Source organism: Caretta caretta, chromosome 3, assembly GCF_965140235.1.
Source record: "Caretta caretta isolate rCarCar2 chromosome 3, rCarCar1.hap1, whole genome shotgun sequence".
NCBI lineage: Eukaryota > Metazoa > Chordata > Testudines > Cheloniidae > Caretta > Caretta caretta.
Window position 1 is genome coordinate 38,030,811 of NC_134208.1, and position 18,473 is coordinate 38,049,283.

The 18,473-nt window shown below is 40.3% G+C and overlaps 1 protein-coding gene across 5 annotated transcripts in view; it reads right to left on the reverse strand.

Moving 5' to 3' along the window:
• Nucleotides 1-18,473, reverse strand: part of SNTG2 (syntrophin gamma 2) — a 487,892-nt gene that overhangs the window by 21,101 nt on the left and 448,318 nt on the right. For all 5 annotated transcript variants that reach the window (XM_075126433.1, XM_048845382.2, XM_075126432.1 and 2 more), the window contains one exon: nt 3,859-3,951. In XM_075126433.1, coding sequence (XP_074982534.1) covers nt 3,859-3,951 — 93 coding nt within the window. The remainder of the gene's footprint in view (nt 1-3,858; nt 3,952-18,473) is intronic.

Here is an 18,473-nt window from a genome sequence, read left to right on the forward strand (position 1 = left end):
TAATACTGATTGGATTGCTCTGTGGTTGCAGCTCAATTAGAGCAGGAAGAAATGCCAAGTCCTCTTCAACAGAGGTTAGATTATTTTCACTCACCCAGAAGATGGATGTACTGGGTAGCTTTGAACTACTCCATACAAACTGGACTCCTGATGCATGTGGTTAGTAAAATCAAGAAGAGGAGTGTTTGAGTTATTTGTTATTTAGATGATTGATGCTTGCTTATTAGAGAGCAGGGTCCAGCTTCCCTTAAACAAGTAATTAAAGAAATGATTGCTTAATGTTGTTAATTATTACATCAGAGTCCTCATATTCCCTTGATGATGATGAAATATTTATATTATCTTAGTGCCCAAATGCTCCGATCAGTATTGGAGCTACAGAATGCTGGGCACTGTACAAATATAGAAAGAGACATAAGCCCAAAAGGCTTGTCATATAAAGAAAAAAACAGACACACGTTAGGGAATGAGAACACACAAGCAAATCATCCTGGTGAAGAACCTTGGCATAGCTTTGTTAGTTGCATGTACTGTATTTTTTTAATAGAGGAAAGGAGGAATAGGAAAAGGATAGAGCTGCGTTCTTGACTTTGGGATGGTATGGGGTTTGAACTGGTCACACTGGGTGATAAGCTCCTCCTAGCAATGGACATATACCTGGCTTATCTATATGGTGGGGAGATCTGGTGGCTTTCACAAAGCTCTGAATGGTCTCTAATCCTTTGAATGGGAGTGGAAGGGTACTAGATAAGGACCTCAATCAGAAAAGTGTTGAGAGGAAGCAGAAAATCCTAATTATCTCCTTCTGTACCCCTCCACCCCAGCTCAGCTGAGCCAGCAGCACATAGTACCCCAGATTTCCAAACACAATAGCTAAAGAATCAAGTGCTCTAAAGCATACACTAGGGAAAGCTCATAAACCTCAGTACAAAGTAGCTGGACAACCTGAATATGTTCTGAAGCGATCATATTACAGATTAGCTGCTGCTGTCCATTGCTGCCTCACAAAATCAGCAACTGTGGGCAAAGAAATGCTTTTTCTCTCCTGCACTGTCCTATGGGGAGACAATATTTTCTGCCTGAAGAAAAGGAATGGATTGGGGTGGGGAGCAGTGGCCCTTTCCTGTCATTTTTCATCTTCCTGAAGTTAAATGATAGAGGATGTGGCCATGTAGAACCACCTGACAACCCCAGTGAAGGGGATCTCAGGGCTAGGATTGGGCTGATGAGAAGTCTCTCTGAAGGCAATGAAGGATGTAGGGGAAAGGGTACATTTTTTGAAGGAGAGGGATGACTATGCAAAAGGCCTCAGCTCAGTTCCACAGAACACTCATGGCCAATGATTAAGGTTGAAATAGAATTGTGAATCCAATTGTGAATCCTTCTGCACAGATTTGTATGCAGACAACATAGCAAGATGCTCCCAGCAAGGCCCTCTAGTTTCCCTTACTCTCATAAGAGTCTTGTACTTTCTGTTAATGTGTCAATGTGAGATTACTGTTGAGGTTCAGCATTTTTCTGCAGCATTTTCCCCCTAATAAATTTAATTAGTCAGGGCTGGATGTATTGATCAGGTACTCTGATCTGCCATTAAACACTGATTAAGGTAATGCTCCCCTTTTTGCTCCTGAAAACAGATGGGATAATTTGATAATTTAGTCTGCAGAAGAGAAGAGTGAGGGGGGATTTGATAGAAGCCTTCAACTACCTAAAAGGGGAGGTCCAAAGAGAATGGAGCTCGACTGTTCTCAGTGGTGGTAGATGACAGTACAAGGAGCAATGGTCTCAAGTTGCAGTATGGGAGATCTAGGTTGGAGATTAGGAAACACTATTTCACTAAGATGGTGGTGAAGCACTGGAATGCGTTATGTAGAGAGGTGATGGAGTCTCCATCCTTAGAGGTTATTAAGGCCCGGCTTGACAAAGCCCTGGCTGGGATGATTTAGTTGGTGTTGGTCCTGCTTTGAGCATGAGGTTAGACTAGATGATCTCCTAAGATCTCTTCCAACCCCTATTCTTCTATGATTCTATATTAGGTTAGCCATTTTTCTGTATCAAACCTGCAGCTCTCTATTCTAAATTAATCTATTTTTAAAAGTCTTGCCTGAAATTTGTGGACACTTCTCCATTGACTGTATAAACCGTTATTTTAGATGTTGTTACTTTTTTAATTTTTAAAAAGGCTCCCTGTCCTCTTAGTTAGTGGAAGTAGGAGACCATCATCCCAAAACTCATTGAAACTAAACAGGAAAATATAGCCAGGTGTCACCATTTCCCCAAGTGACTTGTTGCTGTTTGTAATGTGCTAGGTAGAGTTCTTCGGGGAGGCATTTAGTTTTCATTTCACACTAGTGTTCCGCTTCAGAATATAGGACAGAAAAGCAAAGGCTAAGGTTATTACTTTTTAAAAGACTATAAATATTTATTTTATTTATTTGGTATTATTCATCCAAAGGATCCCAAAATGTTCTCCAAACTTTACATTTACAGGAATCATTTTGTTTCTCACTGAAATGCAGCCAACCGTGGAGCGGAATGCAGAATCTGTTTGAAAGTACCTAACAGCACTATGACAACAATTTAGCATAAGAAGTGTACAGAAAAGCCACAGCCAACTTAAAACTGCTGAAATAAAAAAGGTATGTAGAATGTATTTGTGAAGGCCAAATGCAATGTAATTAATACCAACACTCTTGCAAGAAAGAAAGAAGAATGTGAATGTACAGTTCTTGAAATTTTATACCCTAGTAAATAATACTGCACATGCTATGGCATTAGTCCAGATTTACACCAGCACCGATGAGAGCAGATCCTAGTCATGAAATCTTTAAACAAAGCCACTTTCAAATTACTGATACATATTCTAAAAAACAAATACTTTGGTCCACATTTCAAAGAAGGGCATATTTTTGCTTTTCTCTAAAATCCAAAACGGTTCAATCAACTTCCTTCACACTGTTAAAAAAAATATTGCTCTGTTCTAAGAGTAATCCCCCAGTGTTAAGGTTAAAAAGTGATTTATTTATTTATTGCCAGAGTTACTGTGTTGCTAAAAACACAGATCGTCAGCTAGTGTAGATCAGCATAGTTCTGTTCAAGTGAAAGGACTTACACCAATTTATCTAAGCTCAGGGGTTTGCTCACAAAATGCAATAAGATTCACATTAAATTTTCCTTGAATGGCAGAACATTTTGCTGGCTTTGCATCCTCTGCAGATGTAGAAAATGGCTCCTTCTCCACTACTGCAGCTTCAGTAGATAGGGGCCTGCCACTGCCATTTCCCTTCTCCATTCACTTTAGGAAATTTAACACCAGCATCAGTAGAGCACAAGGACCAACCTTTACTGGGTCTTGCAAGGCTAGAAGGGAAAGGAAGGTTTCTTGCATCCTCTCCTTCCTTCTTGAAATTCCACACAGGGCTAAGCCCAATTCAATCTTTTAATTGTCTTATGGTAAGGAGTGGTTTACTGTTCTCCTAAACACACAGGTTCAAATCACACACCACTTCATTTTCTCGAGATCAGTAAACCGCTGTCCATCTTGTGGTTTTTTTGGGATGAAACCTTAGAAACTGAGGTCTGGGTTAAATATCCAATTACTTTTCTTTTGTTTGTTTCTTGTAAAAATAACCATTTGTCTTGGTGTCCTTGGCCAAAATGCCCCCTTCCATGCTATGGCACAGGCGGGCTATCCCTTTCCAATTCACAGCTGGGCGCGTTTCAGTGTGGGACCATATCAACAGACTTTGTAATGTGCTTTGGGATCAAAAGTGCTAGGTAACTGTAAAATATTATTAAAACCAAGCTCATTAACAGCAGAATAGAACAGATTATGTTTTTAGCTCCTTTTCCTCTTACCTTTGTTTTACTGTCAAAACAGGTGAATCCCAAGGCAAAGTCAACTGTGAAACACAGAGTTACTCCTTGCCAGCTGCACATATATGTTTTAGACTGGAAAAAATATTAATGTTGAGAATACAGTTTTATTATCATTGTTCTTTTTATCCAATAACAGTACATCTTATTTTCTGTTTGTGACAAGGCACCAAGCCCGTTACACTAGGAGAGAATTACAGCAGTCTATTGATTAAAAAAAAATCTGTAAAAATAATATATATTTACAACATAGTATCAGAGATCTTAGGCTGTTTTTTTTGTTGTTTTTTTTAAACAGCTTTTTAGAACCTGGCCAGATCTGACTTATAACTGTCCACTACAAAATAAAAAACTAAACAATCCAAACTAAAAAGCACCATTTGTAAAATCCTCTGAGAGAGATTTTGGAAGACTACTTAGAACTAACTCAAAAGGCTAAATCGATTATATAATAATTGGTTCTCACTCGGTTTCTAACAAACTTTGTGTACATAATCAAATCACTGGCGACTGTCTAACTATGAGATCAGTATCTGTCTGCTTCACCTCTCTGTCTACTTTAACCTTTGCAAATAGTCTGTTTGATTTTGCAAGATTTCTTTAAAGCCTTGTAAAACTACAGTAAGGTACCACCACAGTACCAGTGGACATTATTAAACCAATTAACTAGCACTGCTCTCTTGTCAGCCGCTGAAATATGAATGTTAATTCTTTGACCTCTTTTAGGTTAAAAAGATTAAACGTATGGTTTAACTTGAGGTTAAACTTAACTTGCGGTTAAACTTATGAAAGCGCTTTACAATTAAAAGTCTATTAACATTTAAATTTACCTCTATCCACATCTCTAATAGCATCGGTATTACAGTTCCAAACCAAAATACACAGTGTGCACATTTAACATATATTTATGTCTTCATGTAAACTAGATTCAGAATGTAAAGACAGGCAGTCTTCAGCACTCCTGGCTATAAATTTAAAAAGGGTCTGGAAGGTTTTCACATTGACATCAACAGCAAAAATCCCACTGACTTCACTTATAGAGCTACTGAGCCCCATTTCACGATCCCCACACCCTTGATTTACAGAACACTTTCCAAAATGTTTAATATAGCCTCTTGGTTTACTAAAAGCCTGAGTTTTCCCAAGGGAACAATACCTTGTCCTCATATTAATGTCTCATAAGCAGCAATGTCATCTCATCTTTAGAGATTTGTTTATTTAAAATTTTATGTCTGGATAATCTTTTTGAAATGCCAGATCTCAAAAAAGAGGTTCTAACAAATGAATGGTTTGTAGGAAATTGATAAATTAATAAAACTCTAGGTAGAAAGTTGATCCTTTTGGTATTATTTTAAAAAGTAGTAAAGCTTGAGATGTTGAAAAATAGACATTTTGACATTCTTGAACTTTAGCATTTACTGCTTTTGAAGGTTCTCATTCTAATATTTTAAAAAATCTTATTGTTATGATCAAAATACAAATTTTTGTCAAACTTAGTGATAGTCTAACATAAAAGGAACTTCAACTGAGTTACAACATTGACATTTTATATAGCTACATTTTTTAATGGTTGCAGAGTTGATGTAATTTATCTATCAGCACTAGAACTGGTTGAGTAATGGGAAAAAAAGACTTGTGAATAAGCAGTTTGATTTGCTGCTGTTTGTGGATCATACTATTGGCAAGAATATTAGTGATTGCCATTAAATTATTAATATGTTTATGAGTCTCCAGTATTTCACATATTTATTATAAAACGTCATGAATTGTTATTCACCATTTGTTCTACATTATTCTTCTACTGAAAAAATTCTACTGAATTCACCCCTTCTTGTCAACTGATGAGAATAGGCCACTTCCACCTTAATTGAATTGGCCTCATTAGCACTGACCCCTCACTGGCAAGGCAACTCCCATCTTTTCATGTGCTGTAATATTTATACTGCTTACTGTATTTTTCACTCCATGCATCTGATGAAGTGGATTTTAGCCCACAAAAGCATATGCCCAAATAAATGTGTTAGTTTTTAAGGTGCCACAAGGACTCCTCGTTGTTTTTGCTGAAAAAATTCTGTCATCCAGGGCCTGATTCAGCAAAGAACTTAAACATTTGCATATCCTTATGGACATGTTTTTTAAATCAGGAAGCTGAAAAAACTGCAGATACCTAACCAATCACAAGGCCACAGATAGTAAATACTAAAAGTGAGCAGTTCACAAAGAATTAGCCTGAAATATCTGGTGAATATTGAATAGTTATGCAACTAACAGAACCGGTTTGCAAATGACCTGAAAACTAAAATACAAAACAAAACGACAACATTTTTCAGTTTGATAAATACATCACCATAAACCTAATCAGGAGCAATCTTCATTAGGGACATGACAGTCTTTTTCCAGAAAACATCTTTCAACAAAAATACTTGGGGTTTAGCTATATCTATTAGGGGAGAAAGTTGATGTTTAACCTGAAAGGCGACATATTGCAAATGCTCACTGACTTAGAATCTGAAAATCTTAAAAGGCCTTAGCTTGGAGGTTATCAAACACTTTCATGATGTGGATCACATATTAATAGAGATCATCCAGAGGACCACCTCCTCTCCCATTCACCAAAGCACAGACTACCATCCCTGTCCAGTCATGACTGTGACAACAACCTTCCTTTATGTTTGTGATTGCACAACATCCCTCTGGATGACTACAGCAATCACTGACATGGAAATTTAATATTAGGCACTCATTTAGTCTACTTTTAGTTGTCTTTTACTGAAATCAATAGAAATTAGAAGCCTAAACACCTTTGTGGATCTGGGCCTATGTCTCTAGCCAGCTCTTGGCAGGTCCTGAGCAGTATTCCACAGACCACAGTTTGAGAACTCCTAATTAAGATTGTTGACATAGGAGAAAAGAATAGTATCACAGGTGTCACTGACCCTTTAACGGGAAAGAGACCAGTACACCTGTGACTTGTCAGCTCACTCCAATTGGACTTAAAGGAGGGCATCTGGCTTTTGGACGGGAGAGAGCCCTGGTGAGTCAGAGCTGCCCGAAAACACTGACAGAGAAACAGAGAAGGTCGGGTAAGAGCTGCCTCAGGAGGTAAAGGAGAGACCAGGGTGGGAGGGGGGAGAAGTAGGAGCAGAACCAGCAGCAGCAGCCAGCTAGTGCAGAGAGCCTCTGGGAAGAGCAAAAGGTTAATGATGAGGACAGGCCAGTACTGGGGAACCCTTGCCAAGTTAAAGGAAAGCTCATGCAGGAGCTCTGATGAAGAAGGGGATGAAGCGGGTTAATGCCGATGGTGAATCTCAGGAGGAGGGTTAGGACTCCTGAGATTCCTAGGATAAATTGGAGAGAGTCCAGCGAAGGGCAACAAAAATGATTAGGGGTCTGGAACACATGACTTATGAGGAGAGGCTGAGGGAGCTGGGATTGTTTAGCCTGCAGAAGAGAAGAATGAGGGGGGATTTGATAGCTGCTTTCAACTACCTGAGAGGGGGTTCCAAAGAGGATGGCTCTAGACTGTTCTCAATGGTAGCAGATGACAGAACGAGGAGTAATGGTCTCAAGCTGCAGTGGGGGAGGTTTAGATTGGATATTAGGAAAAACTTTTTCACTAAGAGGGTGGTGAAACACTGGAATGCATTACCTAGGGAGGTGGTAGAATCTCCTTCCTTAGAGGTTTTTAAGGTCAGGCTTGACAAAGCCCTGGCTGGGATGATTTAACTGGGAATTGGTCCTGCTTCGAGCAGGGGGTTGGACTAGATGACCTTCTGGGGTCCCTTCCAACCCTTATATTCTATGATTCTATGACTCACAGGCAGGGAGGCCTGGCTGAATGGGACATCTGATTTGGGGCAATGGGAGAAGTGTCGAAGGAGAGAAGTGGGTCTTGTAACTCTCAGTTTGATGGCCTGGAGAGTGAGACCTTGCTCAAGGCACTGGGACAGAACGATCAATGACTCTGGTGGGTGATCTAGAAATGGTCACATTTAAAAGGGATTGAAGAGCTGCTGTGTTATAATCTTGTTTTACTTTGGGGATTTGAAAGAAACTGTTTTTACTATGAGGGATCTGTGGACTATGGCACTTTATAAATAAAAGAGTTTGAATTTGCCACCGAGAGACAATATTCCTTTGTATGGGTGAATTCCAAAGGGAAGCAAAGGTAGTTGTTTGTCATGCCCCAGCCTGCTTTAGGAGGGTGCTCCAGTAAGGCTCCACCTTGTAATACATAGGTTATAGTTAAAATATCTTCCTTGCTTATATGAAATAAAATTTGGGAACTGGATTCTGACACCTGCCTATTAGATGGAACTCAGGGCATATATGTGTAAGTTAATGCAATTTTTCTCTTGGCCCAAAGTAAATTATTTCAACATTTTTCATTAAAAACAAATTTCAGACACTCCAGAATATTTTAATATTGTGTTTTCCTCAACACAAACCTTCTGTAGAATTGATACAAGGTCTTACTCAGGATTCTGTAAAACATTTCAAAGCAACTTTTCAAATATGCCTACTTGATGACAAATCTATGTTAAAACTGGCCTTTTATGATCCTTATTCACGTTGATGCCACACTTCTTGCTAAAATTAACACACATGAAATCTTTTCTGTATGTCTGTTTGAAGTACCCACTCAAATGCTAATGAACAGGAGCTACAGTCGTTATTTCCAATAACTGTTAATATGAAAATACTAAGATGCTGAAGTTACATCTAGTTAAGGTGGCTCATGTCTATATTTCACAAATACAACACATTAAAAGATTAAGGTTGCAAAATCAAGCACTCAAATGGTAGGAAATGCCAGAATTAAGGTTGACTGCAAAACCTTAATTCTGTCACCTTGTGCATATGCATTATGATGCTGTCTTTAATTACATGTTCACTATATCAGGGTGACTTGCCTGTGGGCTGGAGAGCCTGGGTCTAAGCCAGCCCTGACTACAAGAGGGGCTGAGAGAGTCAAGTGATTTAATATTGGGGGAAAAAAGCAGGAAACTGCAGGGTTGTGGCCAGAGAGAAAGCATGGAAGCAGGGCCAGAGGACTGGAAATTGATGGTTTCAAGTAGAGTTTATTATTTTGGACATTATGTTTGATTATTCTGTGATGAAGGAATCTGACTATTTTTAGTGTTAAACTATCCTCAGAAATGGTGCTGTAAGCCATAGGCGCTGACTCCGTGGGTGCTCCGAGGCTGGAGCACCCACGGGGAAAAATTAGCGGGTGCTCTGCACCCACTGGCAGCCAAGCTCCCCACTCCTCACCCCTCCTTCTCCCCCCTCCCCCTCCCCCTCCCTCTCAGGGCTTCCTGCCCCCCCACCCCGCCGCCTAACAGCTGTTTGGTGGTGCTTACGACTTTCCAGGAGGGAGGAGAAGAAGTGGCGAAGCGGCGCGCTCAGGGGAGGAGGTGGCAAAGGGGCAGGGCAGGGGCAGGGACTTGGGGGAAAGGGGTGAAATGGGGTGGGGCGAGGGCAGGACCGGGGCAGGGGTCGAACACCCATCGGGCAGAGAGGAAGTCGGCGCCTATGCTGTAAACCACAAGAAAGACTTTCTGGACTACTTTAGGGGCCTGTGGGAGGGAGATAGTAAGGGCAGGGTGCCTCTAAAAGCAACCCATCATCATGAAGTGGTGCTCCATAAGCAGCCACACCTTGCAGCCACTACAATGACATACTATTTTTTCCAACAGGACCAAAAATTCAGTGCACAGGATTAACCTGCTCAGGGAATAAATCCAGGTTGTGTTGGTAAGGAAGCTGTTACCTGTAGAACCACTACCTCATTTGTTGCAGAAGTTGGAAGATGTGTAGTAAAGGACGCAGGAGAATTTAGGAAGAGAAAGGATGGTCCCACGGTTAGGGCATTTGAATGCTTCCCTAGAGAACTGGATTCTATCCCTATCCCTGCCCCTGCCATAGAATTCCTGTGTGATGCTAGTCAAATTGCTTAAATTCAGCATTTCACAAGTGGTCACTAATTTTGCATTCCTCATTTTCTGGAAGACTGACTTCAAGCCCTGTGACCTGACTTCCACTGAGCACTCAAAGCTACCACAGAAATCAATGGGAGCTGTGTTTTGAACATAAAAAGTACTCTGGAAAATCATGTGCTAGGATACCCAAAATTAGAGGATACTTTTGAAAGAGAAATGATATAAGGGTGAGGAAGAGGGATAACAAATGGTCTACATGTAAAGTGGAACAGGTGCAGAGAAGAGCTACGAGGATAATCAGAGGACTGGAGGGCCTATCTTATGAGAGGAGACCAGAAGAGCGTGGCTTGTTTAGTCAAGCAAAAAGAAGGGTTAGAGGGGATAAGATTGCTCTCTATAAATACATTAATCGGGTGAATACCAGGGAGGGTGAAGAGCTATTTAAATTAAATGGCAGATGAAATTTAATGTTGATAAATGCAAAGTAATGCACATTGGAAAGCATAATTCCAAATATACATATAAAATGATGGGGTCTAAATTAGCTGTTACCACTCAAGAAAGAGATCTTGGAGTCATTGTGGATAGTTCTCTGAAAACATCCACTCAGTGTGCAGCGGCAGTCAAAAAAGTGAACAAAATGCTGGGAATAATTAAGAAAGGGACAGTTAATAGGACAAAAAATATCATGTTGCCTTTATATGAATCCATGGTATGCCCACATCTTGAATACTGTGTGTAAATGTGGTCACCCCATCTCAAAAAAGAGATATTGGAATTGGAAAAGGTTCAGAAAAGGACAACAACAATGATTAGGGTTATGGAATGGCTTAACAACTGTCATAAATATAAAGGGAAGGGTAAACACCTTTAAATCCCTCCTGGCGAGAGGAAAAACCCTTTCACCTGTAAAGGGTTAAGAAGCTAAGATAACCTCGCTGGCACCTGACCAAAATGACCAATGAGGAGACAAGATATTTTCAAACCTGGAGGAGGGGGGGAACAAAGGGTCCTCTCTGTCTGTGTGATGTTTTTGCCGGGACCAGAGCAGGAATGCAGGTCAGAACTCCTGTAAAGAGTTAGTAAGCAATCTAGTTAGATACGCGTTAGATTCTGTTTTGTTTGAATGGCTGATAAAATAAGTTGTGCTGAATGGGATGTATATTCCTGTTTTTGTGTCTTTTTGTAAATTAAGGTTTTGCCTAGAGGGATTCTCTATGTTTTGAATCTGATTACCCTGTAAGGTATTTACAATCCTGATATTACAGAGGTAATTCTTTTACTTTTTCTTCAATTAAAATTCTTCTTTTAAGAACCTGATTACTTTTTCATTGTTCTTAAGATCCAAGGGTTTGGGTCCATGTTCACCTATGCAAATTGGTGAGGATTTTTATCAAGACTTCCCCAGGAAAGAGGGTGTAAGGCTTGGGGGAATATTTTGGGGGGGGAGATGTTTCCAAGTGGGCACTTCCCCTGTTATTTTTGTTAGACACTTTGGTGATGGCAGCATAAAGGTCCAAGGACAAAAGGTAAAAGTTTATACCTTGGGGAAGTTTTAACCTAAGGTGGTAAGAATAAGCTTAGGGGGTCTTTCATGCAGGTCCCCACATCTGTACCCTAGAGTTCAGAGTGGGAAAGGAACCTTGAGAACAACACTGGAACTTTTCAGCTTAGAAAAGAGATGGCTAAGGGGAGATATGATTGTGGTCTATAAAATCATGACTGGTGTAGAGAAAGTAGATAAGGAAGTGTTGTTTACTATTTCTCTTAACACAAGAACTAGTGGTCACCAAATGAAATTGTTAGGATAAAGATATTCAGGCCTGTCTGCAAAGGCCTGTACTTTAAGAATTTAGGTGTATTCTTATCACTTGGCTAGTTCTAGAGGTATAAAAGAAGAATCAAGATCACTGTCTGTTGGTGTAAGGGCCTTCTCTTACTGTGACAGTCTGAGGCCCTGTTCTTAGGCTAAGGCCTTTGGCTAAGCAGCAGAGGCAGCCATAAGCTAGGAAGCAAACAGTCACATCCTCACATTCCAAACTAGTCATATTGAAATAAGGTGCTATTGGGCTGTTAGGCACTATCAGGACAGGATTGTATTCTGGTGGGCACCGCCGACTGGGCCATTAAAATTCCGTTTGGTGATGATGGGGAGATAAGACAGGCTAGTCCCCACCTGTCCTGGCATGGCACTGCGCCCTAGAAGCCAAGGCTCTCAGGTGGCACCGAGCATTCTCTCTCTTCGGTACTTGGCTGGCTGGTTCTAGCTCACATGCTCAGGGTCTAAAGTGATCACAATATCTGGCATTGGAAAGATTTTTCCCTGGCTCAGATTGGCTTTGACCTTGGGTTTTTTTTCACTTTCCTTTGCAGTATGTGGGTGCTAGTCACTTGTCAGGATTATCTGAGTATATCGCACTTAATCATTTCCCTGCCACTGCGGGGGCTTCCAGACACTGGTGCACCTCAGTCCCTATTCTCTGCCTGTGGCACATAATAGTCTAGTCTCCTGTGGGCTGCAATACTTTAGTCTAATTTCAGTTGGGTTTACTGTGCTGGGTGGTGGTGGTGGGCTGTGATAAATAGGAGGTCAGACTAGATGATCTGGTGGTCCCTTCTGGCCTTAAATTTTAATGACTCTACATATACTTTTCTCTTGCAGGTTCAGACTCTTAGTGCAGCACTTCATACCATCCGGCCAGACTGCCTCTTCTCAATATAAAAATCATGGGGGACAAAACTGAGCCTTAATTAGAAAGTGTGATCAAAGAGCCCTTGACATTTTTCCAGGGAAACTTGCAGAAAACTCAGCCCAGCTGGCAAACACACTGTGAATATGTACAGAGAGCAGGACAAAAGGGAAGGGAACTGAACTAACAAAACTCATATTAATGCTGTTTCAGGAAGTCTGGGATGCTGTCAACAATGCAGAGCTGTCAAGGTTCCTCCCGCACTCTGAACGCTAGGGTACAGATGTGGGGACCTGCATGAAAACCTCCTAAGCTTATCTTTACCAGCTTAGGTCAAAAAGTTCCCCAAGGTATAAAATATTCCACCCTTTGTCCTTGGATTGGCCGCTACCACCACCAAACAAATACTGGTTACTGGGGAAGAGCTGTTTGGAAACGTCTTTCCCCCCAAATACTTCCCAAAACCTTGCACCCCTCTTCCTGGACAAGGTTTGGTAAAAAGCCTCACCAATTTGCCTAGGTGACTACAGACCCAGACCCTTGGATCTTAAGAACAATGCACAATCCTCCCAACACTTGCACCCCCCCTTTCCTGGGAAATGTTGGATAAAAAGCCTCACCAATTTGCATAGGTGACCACAGACCCAAACCCTTGGATCTGAGAACAATGAAAAAGCATTCAGTTTTCTTACAAGAAGACTTTTAATAGAAATAGGAGTAAATAGAAGTAAAGAAATCCCCTCTGTAAAATCAGGATAGTAGATACCTTACAGGGTAATTAGATTCAAAACATAGAGAATCCCTCTAGGCAAAAACTTAAGTTACAAAAAAGATACACAGACAGAAATAGTTATTCTATTCAGCACAATCCTTTTCTCAGCCATTTAAAGAAATCATAATCTAACACATACCTAGCTAGATTACTTACTAAAAGTTCTAAGACTCCATTCCTGGTCTATCCCCGGCAAAGGCAGCATATAGACAGACACACAGACCCTTTGTTTCTCTCCCTCCTCCCAGCTTTTGAAAGTATCTTGTCTCCTCATTGGTCATTTTGGTCAGGTGCCAGCGAGGTTACCTTTAGCTTCTTAACCCTTTACAGGTGAGAGGAGTTTTCCTCTGTCCAGGAGGGATTTTAAAGGGGTTTACCCTTCCCTTTATATTTATGACAAGAGCGCAAGCTGGACTTCAGGAGACCCAGAACTGGACAGATGCATTGGAATCCTCACTAGCCCACTGTGGCATGAACATTTAGATTACATGGTTACATGATCACAAATTGTATGACAGGTTCTATCCTAGAACTTTCTTTTTTTTTTCTTTTGGAATTATAAATAACTAGAAACAGTCCTTGACAATCTAAAGTTTTAGTGATTGTGTAAGTACTAATTCCTGCAATAGTGTAACAATATCTTAGTGATGACTGACTAATTTGCAATAGATAAAAGCATACAGTTTAAAATGTAGCTTGTTAGGATTGGTTTCAGAGTAACAGCCATGTTAGTCTGTATTCGCAAAAAGAAAAGGAGTACTTGTGGCACCTTAGAGACTAACCAATTTATCTGAGCATAAGCTTTCGTGAGCTACAGCTCACTTCATCGGATACATACTGTGGAAAGTGTAGAAGATCATTTTATACACACAAAGCATGAAAAAATACCTCTCCCCACCCCACTCTCCTGCTGGTAATAGCTTATCTAAAGTGATCACTCTCCTTACAATGTGTATGATAATCAAGTTGGGCCATTTCCAGCACAAATCCAGGTTTTCTCTCCCCCGCCCCCCCCCCCCACACACAAACCCACTCTCCTGGAGAGTGGAAATCCAGGAGAGTGGGTTTGTGGGGGGGAGGGGGGGAGGGAGGGGGTGGAGAGAAAACCTGGATTTGTGCTGGAAATGGCCCAACTTGATTATCATACACATTGTAAGGAGAGTGATCACTTTAGATAAGCTATTACCAGCAGGAGAGTGGGGTGAGGGGAGGTATTTTTTTATGCTTTGTGTGTATAAAAAGATCTTCTACACGTTCCACAGTATGCATCCGATGAAGTGAGCTGTAGCTCACGAAAGCTTATGCTCAAATAAATTGGTTCGTCTCTAAGGTGCCACAAGTACTCCTTTTCTTGTTAGGATTAGGAGTTTTTCTCAGCTCCCCTTCTGCTCAACACCTACAGATCCAGAATGTTTTACAAAATATTATTTAAAATCTATATTTACTAATTATGTTTGCCAGTTTGGAGGTAACATGCAGAATAATAGCTGAGCATGCAGGATTTAGACTGAAGAAGAAAATGTAATTTATTAAGAACAGTTCCAGACAGCATCAGAGAGTTCACCGTATTTCATACTCTAACATATCTTTTGTAAAATAAAGTATCCCATGAACGAAATGAGATTCAGTGACACTGCTCATGTAAGAATGAAAAATACATTGAGAAAAGTGTGATTGTATGGATTCATTTTAATAGAGTTGACCTGAAGTACTCTATTTAGTGCTCTGGTTACCAATGCCTTATCAAGCATGTTATTTCCACATATCAGCTGAATACAGGGGGAGGGATAGCTCAGTGGTTTGAGCATTGGCCTGCTAAACCCAGGGTTGTGAGTTCAATCCTTTGAGGGGGGCCATTTAGTGATCTAGGCCAAAAATTGGGGATTGGTCCTGCTTTGAGCAGGGGGTTGGACTAGATGACCTCCTGAGGTCCCTTCCAACCCTGACATTCTATGAACACTGGCTCAGGTTTGGTTAATTCTTATACTTGCATGTGTGTGCGGGGCAGAGGGGAGGACTACCACTGATATTTTTTGTGGCATTGATTCATATGTAATATATTTATTCATTCTGGGCACAGCTTCATTTTGTATAATTCAACAGCAGGAATCTTACTTTTTAGTGCTTTTGATGAGCCAAAATACAACATAAAAATATTGTACCTGCATTCATCATTCTAAACTAATACGAATTTTACACCAACCATATTTTGTAAATGTACTTTTTAGAATAACCATTAAAAAGTGGACAATATTATAATTCATAAAACAAAATGAATTTACACCTCTGAAGCATTTCCTCTGTAAATTCACAAGCAACTCTATACAAAGTTTTTTGTATTCCTGTATTGAACTGGATTTTGCTTGTACATCACAAATATTTTTGGACTCTAATTTTCAGTATATTCATCTTTTGCACAAGTCCATACATATTTACAGCACTATATAACAATTAATGAAAAATAACAGCAAGAATTGATGCACTGCTATCAAAAATAGCAATGTTGCATACAAATCTAGTTTTTTCTTTTTAATAGACATGTATAGTGCTAAAAATCTTAATTTTAATTGTTTGTGCTTAAAATTATTTGTATGAAGCATATTTTTTCACGAGACAATCACTAAATGCACAATCACTGAAAAACAAGCAAACAAAGACTTCATGACAACACAATTTTTATTTGCTCAATTAAAAAAAGTATCTCCTTGATACACAGGAAAATGGCCATTATAAACTTATTCTGGTGATTTATGTCCTATAAAAATTAATGAGCCTTGCAAGCCACAAAGAACAACATTTAGCACTTTACAATTCTGAAACATCGAGCAAACATTAACCGAGGGCCAAAAAGTACTGCTATTAAAGTCATTGGCAAACATTGCACAGTTTGTCTGGCACTTCTTAAAAATCCCCCAAAATGGACTTTATCCGCAACGTTAAAATAAAAGAGGAATTGAAGATTTTAAATGGAACATTCAGAACCTTCTCTTGAAAAATATCTCTTATACAAGCCTAGCAGATGTATGCTTTCCCGCAATAGTACAGGTAACGGAAGGGCTGAAGTGAAATAAGTTAATGAAATAGATACAACAATTTAGCAAAGGCCCTAATTCAGCAAAGAACTGAGCAAGTGAAGAACTTTATGAATGTAAGGAATAAGGTAGAACTCAATGGGACTACATGCAGGTGTAAAGCGACTTGTGTGCCATTCTCTGCTAGATTGGGTACTAACAATATCGCTTAACTTGCATAAATTATAATTTTATTTCAGAGAAATTAATTACTTATCCCAAATCTAATCACAAGGTCAAGGCCGATAGTTTGAACGGAGGATATTTGTATAGAGTAACACTGACACTTATATATGTCCCAATCAGTGAGACATTTATACCAGTTTCACATCACACTTCATAAATTATTTTTATTATTCTTATTTTTAAAGCAAGCTCATCTGAAGTACAGAAAAAATGGGAGGAAGAGCTGACAAGCATTGCTAGTACAGTAGCCAAGTGAGTGTTCTGTGCCAACGGTAAGGACCAATTCGGTAGAACTGGAAGAAGGTTTTGGCCACAGAGTCTTATCGCTAATAGGGCACTGAAAGGTTTTTGCAGCTGAAAATACTTAAATAAAGAGAACATATAAAAATGTTATTTTCTTATTTTGTTCATTTGTTTGCCAGGACACACACACGGCAGGGTTTTCCAAAGCATTCAGGCCTCACCAAACTCTGCTCCCACTGGAATTATTATCCCAGCCATACAAGAAGAAAGACAAGATGCAAAGGATGTGGGCAAATTAGAATGCAACTTTATCAATTCATCTGGGAAATACCTGCCAATAAATCGTACAGTGCAGATCTGTTCTTTCCTTAATCTTTTCCACCTACCTGGGAAGGGCTGCCATCAGCCCCCCACCCTGATATTACCCCTTGTGGAGGCCTTAACACCCTCCCCTGATATGAGGACTAAGAGGGGGGCATTAAAGGAGAGCTGTCTTTCTGCTGTACCAGATGTAGGAACCCCAGCCCCGCTTTGTCATCTTTCTTAGGGGCCACCTTCCCTTAAGTCCTCTTCTGGTACTGGACATCTGCCACAAGGTAACAGCAGCAATTATTTGTGCTGCCTCCTCTCTGCCCTCAAACAGTTAATTATTTGCTCCCAAACATCAGTGATAAATATATTCACTCCCCACTTGGACATGTGTTCCCTATCTTTCCTTTCCAAGGTGACCATGGGCCAGTCCAATTCTGACTCAGGTGATGACCCGAAAGAATGGGGGGATGCTTAAAGGAGGGATAACCCTTTTTCTTCCCACTGGCCAGACAAAAAGCCCCTGCATTCAAGGTTGAGGGGAGTGCAATAGTAAAACTCCTGTTTACTGAGGAACAGAGTTAGGCCATGTCAAGGTTTCTTCCCCACTCTGAACTCTAGGGTACAGATGTGAGGACCTGCATGAAAAACCTCCTAAGCTTATTTGTACCAGCTTCGGTTAAAACTTCCCCAACGTACCAACTATTTTTCCTTTTGTCCTTGGACTTTATTGCTGCCACCACCAAGCGTCTAACAAATATAACCGGGAAAGAGCCCACTTGGAAACGTCTTTCCCCCCAAAATCCCCCAAGCCCTACACCCCCTTTCCTGGGAAAGGCTTGATAAAAATCCTCACCAATTTGCATAGGTGAACACAGACCCAAACCATTGGATCTTAAGAACAAGGAAAAAGCAATCAGGTTCTTAAAAGAAGAATTTTAATTGAAGAAAAAGTAAAAGAATCACCTCTGGTGGTAAATTTACTGATGGTAAATACCTTACAGGGTAATCAGATTCAAAACATAGAGAATCCCTCTGGGTAAAACCTTAAGTTACAAAAAGACACAAAAACAGGAATATACATTCCATTCAGCACAACTTATTTTATCAGCCATTTAAACAAAACAGAATCTAACACATAGAATCATAGACTATCAGGGTTGGAAGGGACCTCAGGAGGTCATCTAGTCCAATCCCCTGCTCAAAGCAGGACCAATCCCCAATTTTTGCCCCAGATCCCTAAATGGCCCCCTCAAGGATTGAACTCCCAACCCTGGGTTTAGCAGGCCAATGCTCAAACCACTGAGCTATCCCTCCCCCCAAATATCTAACTAGACTGCTTATTAACCCTTTACAGGAGTTCTGACCTCCATTCCTGCTCTGG